This window comes from Calonectris borealis, chromosome W, assembly GCF_964195595.1.
Source record: "Calonectris borealis chromosome W, bCalBor7.hap1.2, whole genome shotgun sequence".
NCBI classification, from domain to species: Eukaryota; Metazoa; Chordata; class Aves; order Procellariiformes; family Procellariidae; genus Calonectris; species Calonectris borealis.
Genome location: NC_134351.1, coordinates 52,918,840 through 52,931,042, shown reverse-complemented (window position 1 = coordinate 52,931,042; position 12,203 = coordinate 52,918,840). Strand labels below are relative to the sequence as shown.

Sequence of the window (12,203 nt, the reverse complement as noted above, 5' to 3'; positions counted from 1 at the left end):
CGTGCAGCAAATGCATACTATTTACCGAGAGAGACTTGCAAAAGGCAAAAAGGAAATCAGACGTGCTAAACAGTAGTACAAGAGAGGTTAGCAAAAGGAATCCTGAAAGTTGAAGTTGTGTCTAGATGAAGATGTGCCAACAAGTGATTATCCACCGAAGAGTTCAAGGAACTTGAGAATGAAATAGCTGACCTATTAATTGTGGTGCATATCCTCTCATTCAAAATCAACCTGGTATCTAATCAACTAAGATGATATCAATTGTAAAGGTCTTCCAGGAAATTGCAAACCAGCAAGGCTGACTTCCATATTGGGCAAATTATTGAAAACTATTAAAAAAATAATAGCGTTAGGAGGCATAAGCATAAATGCTGTTTGGGGAAGAGGCAGCACAGCTTTTGTAAAGTCAGGCCTCTCAAACTTATTGGAGCTCTCTGACAAAGTCAACAATCGTGTGTAGATATGAGAAACTTGGCTGACAGCCTAGCTGGATCTTCAAAAGGCTTTCATGTAAACTAAGCAACCACAGTATAAGAGGGGAAGTCCTTACACAGATAAATAACTGGTTAAAAGATAAGTAAGTGATCAGTTCTCACAGCAGAGGAGGGTCACCAGCAGAATCCCACAGGAATCTATCCAGGGACCTGTGCTGTTCAGCAGATCCATAAATTATCTGGAAAGGGAGCAGGCATTGGATATGAAAAAGCTTGCAGATGCTACTTTTAAATAACTTGGTAACAACAAGGGCCATCCATGAAAAATTGCAGATAAAAAAAAAAAGAACCTTGAGAAACTTGGTGTCTGGGTGTTAAAACAGAAGATAACCATAAAATGACTGGTTGACTTTTGCCTACAGATGGGAAAAATAGACCAGCTTCACATATAAAGTGGTGAGCACTGAACTGCCCTCTATTGTTCAGGAATGCAAACTTGGTTGTGACATAGTTCTATACAAACCTTATCTCAGTATTCAGTAACAGACTGGACTTATCAGCAAAGGAATAGGGAACAACACTGAACATTATGCCACTGTATAAGGTTCATGGTGCATCCACATCTTCCATTCCGTATGCAGTTCTAGTCATACTCGCCACTCTCCCCTCCCCCAACAGGATATAGCAGTATAGCAGAACTGGAAAAGTTTCAGAAAAAGGTGATGGTGGTGACCTAGTGACAGCTTCTGTATAAGGAACAATTAGACAGGCTACTATCATTCAACCTAAAAAAGACACAGTTGAGCCAGGATATGCTAGAGATTTTATAAATGATGAATTGCCTAGAGAGGTTGGAGAGAACAAATGTTTGTTGTCTCTTCCAATGCAAGAATTGGGGGCCATCAAATGAAGCTAACAGGTGGAAAAGTGCTTGGGGAAAGCATTTTCTTTTCTTCCCCTATGCCTAAATTCTCTTGTCAAAACATCTGCTCTTGGCCACTGCTGGAGACAGAAACTGGGCTAGATGAACTTTTGATCTAAACCAGGTCAACTACTATGTTCCATGATCTATATCAACCAATTTGAACAGATGGGTAGAGGATAGTCTTCAATGTATAAAGTTCCTATAAGCAGCTAGGCTGAGGAAACCCAAACCACCATCCTCACAGAAGGAGAGGCTGCTACCCGAACACAGTTATATTATTAGACATCAGAGAATCCATTCAAGACATATCCTTAATGAAAACATCTGAAAATCACTTATTAAATTTTAAACTTCAATAATCTACCTGTCAGCATTAACTCTGTCATCTAGTTAATCTCCCCAGCAGTATCAAAATGTAATTACTGCTGACTTTCACACTGATAACCATTCTGAGAGAGGTGATACTGCATCTTGACCAGCACTGCCTTGCAACCCCCCATTGCACATTCAGTTCCACCCCAGCAAATACATACCTCTGGGTCATCTGTGTAGTCAAACATCCGAAAAATAACCCTTGGCATTGGGTACACTGAATCTTCAGTGTGAGGCGGAGGAGTGAATGGAGGCAGGTTATGCTGCAATGCTTCACAAAGAATACTGTCAAAGGCAAGGTAAGGCCTCAGAATGTGTCTTTCTTGCCAACGGTCTTTTTTCAACTTCTGAATCTGGGCCCAAAGGCAGTCCAAGTACTGAAGGAAAAGACACGAAATATCAGATATGCTGAATTTTATAAATTAACTTATAGCTCCCTGTGATGTATGGACTATCAAACATTTCGGTAAATTCCTTATTGCATTCAGAAAAAAAACCAAGCAGCTACTTAAATTGCTTATTAGAAGCCATCTAGTGATTCAGTAAACGAAGAGACAACTTAACAACTCTGAACAGCAATCTTGCTCCTAATTTCACACATTAAAGGCATCTGCCATTTTACTAATAAAATAAACACCAGAGTGCAGTCCAGGAGTCCAAGTGTGACACACAAATTCACTGCATCAATATTAATTCAGTCAACATTCATTCCACCTACAAAAAGACCCACATTATTTCAATATTACAATTAAAGATTTAAATACAGTCTAAGAGATACCAAATTGGGGGGGAGCAGTTAATACAAGGAGAGCAGGGCTGATGTTCAGAGGGACCTGGACAGGCTGGAGAAATGTGCTGACAGGAACCTCATGCAGTTCAACAAAGACAAATGCCAAACCCTACACCTGGGGAGGAACAACCCCAGGTACCAGTATATGCTGGGGGCTGACTAGCCAGAAAGCAGCTTTGCAGAAAAGGACCTGGGGGCCCTGGTGAACAAGTTAAACGTGAGCCAGCAGTGTGCCCTTGCAGCAAAGAAAGCCAATCACATTCTGGGCTTTATCGGCAAGAGAGTAGCCAGCAGGTTGAGGGAAGTGATCCTTCCCCTCTATTCAGTACTTGTAAGGCCGCATCTGAAGTGCTGCGTCCAGTATTGGGCTCCTCAGTACAAGGCAGACATTGATATATACTGGAGTGAGTCCAGTGGAGGAAAAAGTAAAAGTTCAATAAAAAGAAAAGCCACCCCATATCAGCCACCTCTCCCCTCTAATACTTTCGGTTTAATTACAAAAGAGGGTGTAATTAGTGCTGCATAACATTTGCGTGTATCTGTTTAGCACTTTCTAGAGCTGTAAAAAGCAAAGTCACTGCAGGAAGAACAATCTAAATGTTTTCTTTCTGCAGAAGAGAAACATTTTAATAGGTAAATTACATCTTCCTTCTCCAAAAAGTACTTTCAGTACAGAGCCTTGTAACCCCATTTCCCAAGAATATTATGTTCAGTGACCATTCCTCGTTTAGCAGCATTTCCTAAAGGGGACTATCACTGTCGTGGTTTAACCTTAGCCAGCAACTAAACCCCACGCAGCTGCTCGCTCACCCCCCTCCCTCCGGTAGGATGGGGGAGAGAATCGGGAGGGCACAAGTAGGAAAACTCACGGGTTGGGATAAAAACAGCTTAATAATGGAAATAAAACGAAGTAGAACAGTAATAGTAACAATGAGAACAACAACACTAACAGAATATACAAAGCAGGCGATACACAACGCAACTGCTCACCGACCGCTGACCGCGTGTCATGAACGGGGGGCGAGCCCCCCACCCACCCCTGGTTTTTATACTGAGCATGATGTCACATGGTATAGAATACCCCATTGGCCAGCTGGGTCAACCACCCCAGCTATGCTCCCCACCACAGCTTCCCGTACACCTGGCAGAGCATGGGAGGCCAAAAAGTCCCTGGTGCAAGCACCACCCAGCAACAACCAAACCATCAATGGGCCATCAATGCTCCTCTCATACCAAACCCAAAACACAGCACCCCCCACCCCCAGCTACTGTGAAGAAAGTTAACTCTATCCCAGCCGGAAGCAGGACAGTCACCAAACAACAAAATGCTCTCCCACTCACCCAATGCAGCTCTAAGTTTTAGCCCAAGACTTAGAAGAGAACTTCTTACCTAGAATCCATTTGGAATAAAGACACATGGGAGGGCAATTCAAAAGAATTAAATTTTGTCTTAAAGCTTCTTTAATTTTAAATTTCTGAAGAACACTTCAGCCAAATAATTCTTTTAAAGCATCTTTTAAACAGTACAAAATAAATAAAGCCTACTTGCCTCTTCTTGTGGATGTGGTTTATCAGCAGTCCAAACTTGTAACATGGGTACATGAATCTTCTGGCGACGCCTGTTTATACAGGAAAGAAAACCTAACACTTAAAAAGCTGATCTAAGAAAGCAATATTTTCTTATTGTGAGTGTACTGCTATTTGGTCTATTGAGCCGATGAGGTCTGCAGTAGTATAAAAACAGGTTTGTGAACATTTAAATTATCACTAACACCTAGTCTCAATGGCAGCGTTAACTTAAATCACTTAGCAAAAAAGACACACACACAAACAGACAGACACACACACAGATACAGGTGACCAGCAGCCTAGTCATAACAATGCAGAAATATATGCATCAAGAAAATATTACCTTCAACACACACAGAAGTTGAGAGTGATACTTAAGTTGTTTAGATTCATAAACCTCTCCATCTATTTTATTTTTCAGGGTCTTTTCCTCACAGTTGTTTGGGTCTAAGAATTTAGAGTATTTCTAAATTAACAATAATGAAAGCTATTGATCCATACTTGAATAGGTACCAGAAAGAGTGTATTTTTACTGGTTATAGCTTACTTCAGATAGCTTTCTGTGTGGGACAAGAGGCGATCTATTTCAGCATCTTTCTTCTCATACAACTCCTTTCCAACCCAAGGCAAAGATGACAGAAATGCAAACACATACCAATCACATCGTACCTACAGGAAATAAATTAAAAAGGGATTTCTTTGACAAACTTACTGAATTTGTCTCAATGCAAAAAGTAGCAAACCCAGGAGTATTTAAGGGGATGTAGAGAGCAACTCCAGTTAAATCAGCAATCAATACTTGGGATTACAACTGTGTGTCAGTTCAAGTTCCTGAAGACATGTCAAGAGGCTGACTGAAAACAGGAACGCATAATTCAAGAGGCAGACATTTAGACATACAGTATATTTGGAGACCCACACAAAAACCCTTCTACAGAGCCTCTTTACTTAAATCATTCAAAGTTACCAATGCCAAGTTTCCTGAAGAATTTCTTTTAAAACTCTTAACAAAGAAAAAAAGTGAAATTGAACTTGAACTAAGCTATCAGCAGAATGATTTAATAATTGACCCTTCCATAAAATAGGCATATGCAACCCATAAGGTGCACCACTGTTACAGTGACCTTAATGTGATCTATGAATTCTTTAGGCTATTGCAATACACTCATCAGCAAAGAAAGAGCTAAACCCAATTCCCATAGTCCACAGTGTGTTAGCTGGATTGGCAGCCAAGGAAAAAACATATTCTTACCTGAAAGATGTTATAATTTATTTGGAACACGACATGCACACATAAGAGAACAAATATTACTTTTAGAATCTTTCTGCAAACTAACTATATATTACAACTGTTCAATAAACTTGGCAAAACTCACTGAGTATTATATACTTGCCAGAAGCAAAGGAAAAGAAATTTACTTGAGTTACCTCACTATAGAAGAATTAACTATTTCACTGTATGCATGTATTGTCTAACTCACAGGATCCTTCTATTCATGCTAAGTGAATGTTTTATCCATGATGTGAAATTGTGTAAAAACAGCACAACACTTGAGATGGCAGTTACTATGCTTACTTGCGGTATATCTTCCTCCTGTGTCACACTCACAAAGTTCTCAAACATGGCTACCATTGAAGGTGCAGCTATTACGTGACAATTCACAAGATCAGATAGAAAACGAACCTATTGAACAAGAACAAAAAATGTTATTTTATTAATTTTTAAATGAATACTCTTGCATTCAACTACACAAAAAGAAATAAGCATTAATTCAACTTCAAAGGAGGTGGGGGGGAAAGGGATGGACACACAGGGGGAGGGGGAAGGGGGGAAGAGGGCACAACAGAGCAGGGGGGGAAATGGATGGGACACACCGTGACAGCTGGAGAAAGAAGTGAGAGGGAGACACAGGACACAAGCCAGAATGTGTCACAGGGTGGGAGCATGAGAAGCAGCAGCAAGAACGCGCAAGCCAAAACGCATGAGCTAGAGTGCATGACAGGGTGGGAGCTCGAGAAAGAATGAACCAGAGGGCACCAACGGTTGACAGCTGAAGAAAGAACGAGTGAGACACAAAGAATGCAATCCAGTGCATGATAGTTAGAGCACATCACAGGGAGGGAACTGGAGAAAGCAGGAGCAAGAGAGCGAGCCAGAGGACGCAAGTCTAAGAATGAGTGAGACACAAGGCATGAGCCAGAGCATATTACAGGGTAGTAGCTGAAGAACAAGCGAGAGAGTGAGACACAGGGCACAAGCCAGAGAAAGAAATAGCCAGCAAGCGAGACACAGGGCAGGGGCTGGAAAGAGCATGCATGAGACACAGGGCAGGGTCCCGCGAGCGAGAGCGTGTGACATGGGGCAGGGGCAAGAGTCAGAGAGATAGAGACATGGGGAGTGGGCAAGGGGTGGGGCAGGGGAGCTGTTGGGGGTGAGAGACACACACAGAGTATGCAAGACTGAAGATGGAAATTCACTTTTTGCATGTATCCAGAAGAATAACAATACACATCAGTGTTAAATCAGTATGCTGCTCATGCACGACTTTCATACAAAATACATTTCTACAGTCACTTATCCATAACTTGAACTAGTTTCATACAGACAGACCCTTAAAACCACAGCTATTGTCAGGTTTTAACAAGGCACCAAACTAATGGTATGCTGCTAATCAAATGGAAGTGGTTTCAAAAGGAGCCAGCACTGAAAATTACCCACTTGGTCTTCATTACTCACAAGCAGGATGAGCATACAAGACTGATTACAGCCATCCAATATAACCTATCCACTTGGGAATAAGCTGCCTTTAAAATAAATAAATAAATAAAGGGACCCAACAGGAACAGTATTTGTCTCTGAGCACAGTAGAAATGAATAGTTTTCATTCACCTTCTAGATTCTCCTGTAGAACAAACTGGGGGGGGAGAAAGAAAACCTTTGACTTCCTGAGAGTTAATTTGGCTGTAGAAATTTCACACATAGTTTGGAGGTCAGTTTTGCAATCATAACCTAATTTTTCATCTCCTTAGGAAGGAATACCATGCACTTTCTCCTGGCATGTCTATGGAACACTACATGGGGATGCCAGAAAAGACCACGTTGCATACAGAAAACCTTCAGCCCGTCTGGATGTCAAAAGGAAGTAATATTGGGTGGGGACAGGGAGAGGAAGTCTAGGGGGGAAAAAGAGGTGTGAAAGATTCCACTTACTAAGTACTCAGCTTCATTATACATGTTGACTTTCAAACATTCTTTGAGCTGACGAATCATGGCTTCTACAAATTCCCCACCAAAGTTGTAGTTCCTGGCATTCAGCAGCCCAACTAAGGTTGTGTAAATGGTAAGCTTTTCTGGTAATAGACGTGCACTGATTTAAATGAAGAAAAACAAGCATTTTGTTAGATGTTCATTTATCACATGCCAACCACTGCGTTTACATAGCATCTTTGAACCTGTTTTGTATAGGTTACGCTTCTCGTGTTTAAGCAAGGTAAACTGCTAACCTGACATAATTATTTTTAACTCGTAAGCATTTAGGATTATAGTAGGTTCTAAAACCTATAGCAACTACACTTTAAGACATTTTTAGCTGCAGTCTCCAACTCAGCAAAACTTTCAATCTGGACAAAAGCTGTTATTGAAGTAAAGGGCATAAGGTGTCAGACTGGAATGACATTTGACAAAAGTTTCTAGTAATATAATTTTAAGTACTGCCAAAATATATCATTTAACAGAAAGCTTTGAAAGTATCAGTCATTTTAAAAAAAAAATCTGTTAATTAAATATATATATATTAGAAACCATTCTGACTATTCTGCCTCATTTTCCAGTGTTTTATATATTCTATGGGAATATAGCCAAATAATACCATTTAAGACAACTTGTTCAGCGTAGCATGTTAGCCATTCTATTATACTAGAACAGCAAGATTACACAAGAGATGTAAACATTTTACATCACTTAAAAATTAAATTTGATTGTAAGTATCTCAAACTTAAGTAAGCAATTTTCAGTATAAAGTCTTAAAGAAATAGACAGGTTAGTTCCTATTGTAACTACTTATTTTCTTCAAATGTTTTGTAAATGTGTAAGCTAACTCCATGCCTTCAAAGGCATTCAGCTGTTGTGGGAAACAGATGTACTGTCTGGCTTAAGTTTATGAACAGTGATACAAAATGGATTTAAAGTTTCCTTACAGCTATAGCACAAGCTGGCACTGAAAAACACACACACACACACACACTCTCTCTGTGGTATGCTATTGCGGACCCCACACAATCCCCTCCTGGGACACGTCCCCAGTGGCCCAACAGACAAAGCAACTCTGTTCCAGTGCTTTGCTAGGGAGAGGAAGGAGTGCTGCTAGCCAAGGGGGGACCCTACCTCTGGTCCCTTCATCTCTCCACTACTAGAGGGTAGGTTCATTGAGAGAGGAGCACCTCAGCCCCTAAAAAGGGGAATAGGAAAAGTAGGAATACACAGATAAGAACTGGCACCCAACAGATTTTTGTATTCTTTAGTGACCATTTAATTCATAAACAAGATACTACCCAGCATATTCCCCATGGCAACAAGAAAGCAGCTCTGGGATCTACTCTGCTTATGACCTTGCGCACACATTTCAAGTGAGAGTACTGTACATGGATATTTTCCTTGATTTATGCCTAAGTCAATAGACTAAGCTTCTCCTCAGATTTCTTTTGCCTGGAGTAAGACAAATCCTAAGCAATAACAGTGTTCAAGAACTAAAAGCTGTTCACAGCATTTAAAGTACTTTAAATACTTAAACTTTTCTATTTAGCATAGATAACGGAGCACCTCCCAAATCTTCTGCATACATACACAGTACAAAGAATTCTTAATATCTTGCTTTTATAGTTTGGTAGATCAGCGTCCAAGACACCAGCTAGACCCTCCAAGTTGCTCTCCAGAGAGGAAGTACTCTAAGAAAGAAAAGAGTGTCTTCTCATCAACAGGTATATCAACTATCCCCACAGTAACAAGTGGAAGACAAGCAAATAGGATAAAACAAAATATTACTTCGCATTTTCTTCCTGTTAGAAGTAATGATTCAAATTCCATTAGGAATTCACAATTTCTCTCATTTGCTAGAAATAAGAAGCAAAAATGACTAAGAGCTTCAATTGTGACTTCTCCACAGCAAGGAGCTCTAGTGTTTTCCTAGGAAGTAAGAGTTAACATAGCTTCAGAGGTCTCTCAGTAACTGAATTAAACATTATATTAATGACATCAGGGGAATTGAAACAACTACATAGCTTGTATGTGGCTTAAATTAACGTATAAGACCCATCATATTTGTTGTCACCCTTTTTTCTACGCTTGTTACAAGCACCAAACCCAGCCAAGTCCCAAGATCAGTTTTGACATTGGTGGGGTCTTTTGTTGTTTGTTTGGGGTTTTTTTGGTACACATCTCATTAGTTTCCCTCTACTCCTTGAAAAAAATGGAAGCAGTGATAAAGTTCAGAGGTGGAATGATACCTCTTCACTAGTTATACTTCAGCATTGTATTACAGGGTTAGCATTTAAGAATTTTCTTTTTAAAACCCCAGTTTTGCAGAGGCCAACAATTTTCCAGCTAGGAAGTTTCCAATGGATTTTATTTTTTTGGACCACTAATGTTATATTAACACATAAAAACATATAAAACAAAGAAAACAATGTATTATGTTCAAGGACCCTAAGTCACAAAACAATATGTAAGTAGTATTTATACCTTCTCTCCCACTCTGCATATTAAAGATTCAAGTCTCTCTTCAATTTCAGATGGCTCAGATGTTCTCCTCCTTTTGTGAGGTTGCCCTGTTTCAATACATTAAATGTTATCTGCCTGCTGTGATGGGTTGACCCCAGCCAGTGGCCAAGCACGCATGCAGCCACTTGCTCACTCCCCCCACCCCCAGCATGATGGGGGAGAGAATAGGAAGAGCAACAGCGAGAAAACTCATGGATTGAGATAAAAGACAGTTTAATAAGTGAAGAAGGGGGGCAGGAGGGAAACAAGCGATACAAAGGCAGTCACTCACCACCTCCCACCAGCAGACCAATGCCTATCTAGTCTCTGAGTGACAACCACCTTGTAAAGACTACCCCCCAGTTTTATTGCTGAGCATGACATTATATGGTCTGGAATATCCCTTTGGTCAGTTGGGGTCAGCTGTCTCAGCTGTGTCCCCTCCCAACATCTTGTCCACCCCCAGCCTACTCGCTGGAGGGGCAAAGTGGGAAAAAGAAAAGGCCCTGACGCTGTGCAAGCACTGCTCAGCAATAGCTACAACATTGGCGTGTTATCAACACTGTTTTGGTCACAAATTCAAAGTACAGCACCATATGGGCTGCAATGAAGAAAGTTAATTCCATCCCAGCCAGACCCAGTACACCTGCTTATTCTAAAAGAACTCTCTAGATACTTTTACCATTCCAGTAACATACTTCTAAGAAAAAAAGTCCTGACAAAGCATTCAAAATTGACCCAATAAACAAGAAAAACAAAAGTATAGCCATATTACTGATGACCTAATCCATGAAGTAGAAACAGTTAACATTGTAGCTGTCTCAAATTTTATTTAGAAATAATTCTGCATTTCTACTACAAGACAGTACATGTGAGGTAAACCAAACATACTTTACAGAGTTACCAGTTACTGTGTATTTTGTTAGTGCTTTATAACACCTTCTTCAGCATATATTAAAAAAAAAAAAGATATTAAGAATCCTTGCTTATATTTTAAGGGGTTTTATAAGCTTAGAAAAAAAAGCACATCAAAGCAATTAAAAAAAATAAAAGTGTGATTAAAAACCAGTTTATCTTTGCAATCAAAAGCTGAAAAAGCTAGTCGCAAAACTGTCCAACTCTCCGCTCACACAGATTTACGTTATTAAGAGAAACAGCATTTGCTTCAGTTTCTGAAGTCGGTCGTTCTCCACTCTCAATGTTTTCTGAACATTTTCCATTAAGCCTCTACAAGATGCGAGAACACATCCTTCTGACTACACGTATGCAGAGCTGAGTGCTCTGATCAGTTTGCTTTCACCCAGGGCGCTCCCTGTATTTGAGGCAGACCGAAGCAACGGCTCAGGACAGTCTTTAGCCCCAGTTACATAAGCCAATTCCTTGCACCAGAGCGCCCTACAAGTCCTGACAGAGAACCAGGGTGAGCCGCCACCACCCTGAAACAAAGGCAAGGCAGCGCCGCAGGGAGTTGCCTCAGCCGAGACCTGCCCCTCCCCCAGCCCTAAGGATGACACAGCCCCAAGCGCAGGGCATGCGGAGTCCAAACCCTGGAACTAATTCACTCACTCCATCCATGCTTACCATCGCTCTCGTCGCTGTGCCGCCGCCGCCGCGACATACTAGCACCACCCCTGCGAGAAATCTGTGTGTGAAAGAGGAAAAAGCAGGAACGCTATACCCACAGTAGGAGAAGAGAAGGAAGAGCACTATATAAAGACCATACAACAGGGATCAGAATATTTTCCTCCGCTTGCCCCCTCCCTACTTCCTGTTCGTCTCAATCTTCTTCCGGGGTAAAAGAGCAATAGGAAAAGCTACTGCCTTCTCTTTCGTGACTTCCCGCGACTCTCTGAGAAATAGCGCTATTCTACCTGCTTCTCTACAGTACAAAGAACTCGAATGATTTCTAAGATGGAGGAAGGAATAGACACAAAGTTAGTGAATTTTCCATTAAATAAAAAAGTTTTATTTACTTTCACTTGTGCCTGGTCTCTTTTGAAGGCTTATGTTTTGCCTACTGCACGCGTGAATTGCTCTCTGTGGGCCCCACCCCTGGGATACCTTACTGACATCTGGTGACATCCCAAGGTTTCTGGTAGGCTCCCAGACACAAGCCACGTTAGCTTTGATGATCTGACAAGGTAAGAAAATCCCCTGACAATTTGAAAAAGTTACTTGCTATAAGCAGGTTTGCATCTGGCTCACACCTCACATCATCTAGCACAAGTTCAAATTTCTCTTTTTAAAATGAAATTTAGACAAGTGAAGCTTTGAGGTACAGAAAAGACCTTAGCTTTTGATCTTCCTTTACTCAACTGGTTTAGATCCCCTCTATGATTCATCCAGTTTCCTTGAATT

The 12,203-nt window shown here is 40.8% G+C and overlaps 1 protein-coding gene across 1 annotated transcript in view; it reads right to left on the bottom strand.

Moving 5' to 3' along the window:
- The window catches only part of LOC142074881 (nuclear cap-binding protein subunit 1-like), a 62,312-nt gene extending 50,708 nt beyond the window's left edge, over positions 1-11,604 (bottom strand). Inside the window, exons 1-8 of the mRNA XM_075135816.1 lie at positions 11,427-11,604; positions 9,828-9,913; positions 8,934-9,034; positions 7,302-7,458; positions 5,667-5,774; positions 4,638-4,759; positions 4,071-4,140; positions 1,893-2,108 (exon numbers count right to left, since the gene is read on the bottom strand). Of these exons, the coding sequence (XP_074991917.1) occupies positions 1,893-2,108; positions 4,071-4,140; positions 4,638-4,759; positions 5,667-5,774; positions 7,302-7,458; positions 8,934-9,034; positions 9,828-9,913; positions 11,427-11,463 (897 nt within the window). The 5' untranslated portion in view covers positions 11,464-11,604. The remainder of the gene's footprint in view (positions 1-1,892; positions 2,109-4,070; positions 4,141-4,637; positions 4,760-5,666; positions 5,775-7,301; positions 7,459-8,933; positions 9,035-9,827; positions 9,914-11,426) is intronic.
- Between the last annotated feature and the right edge of the window lie 599 nt (positions 11,605-12,203).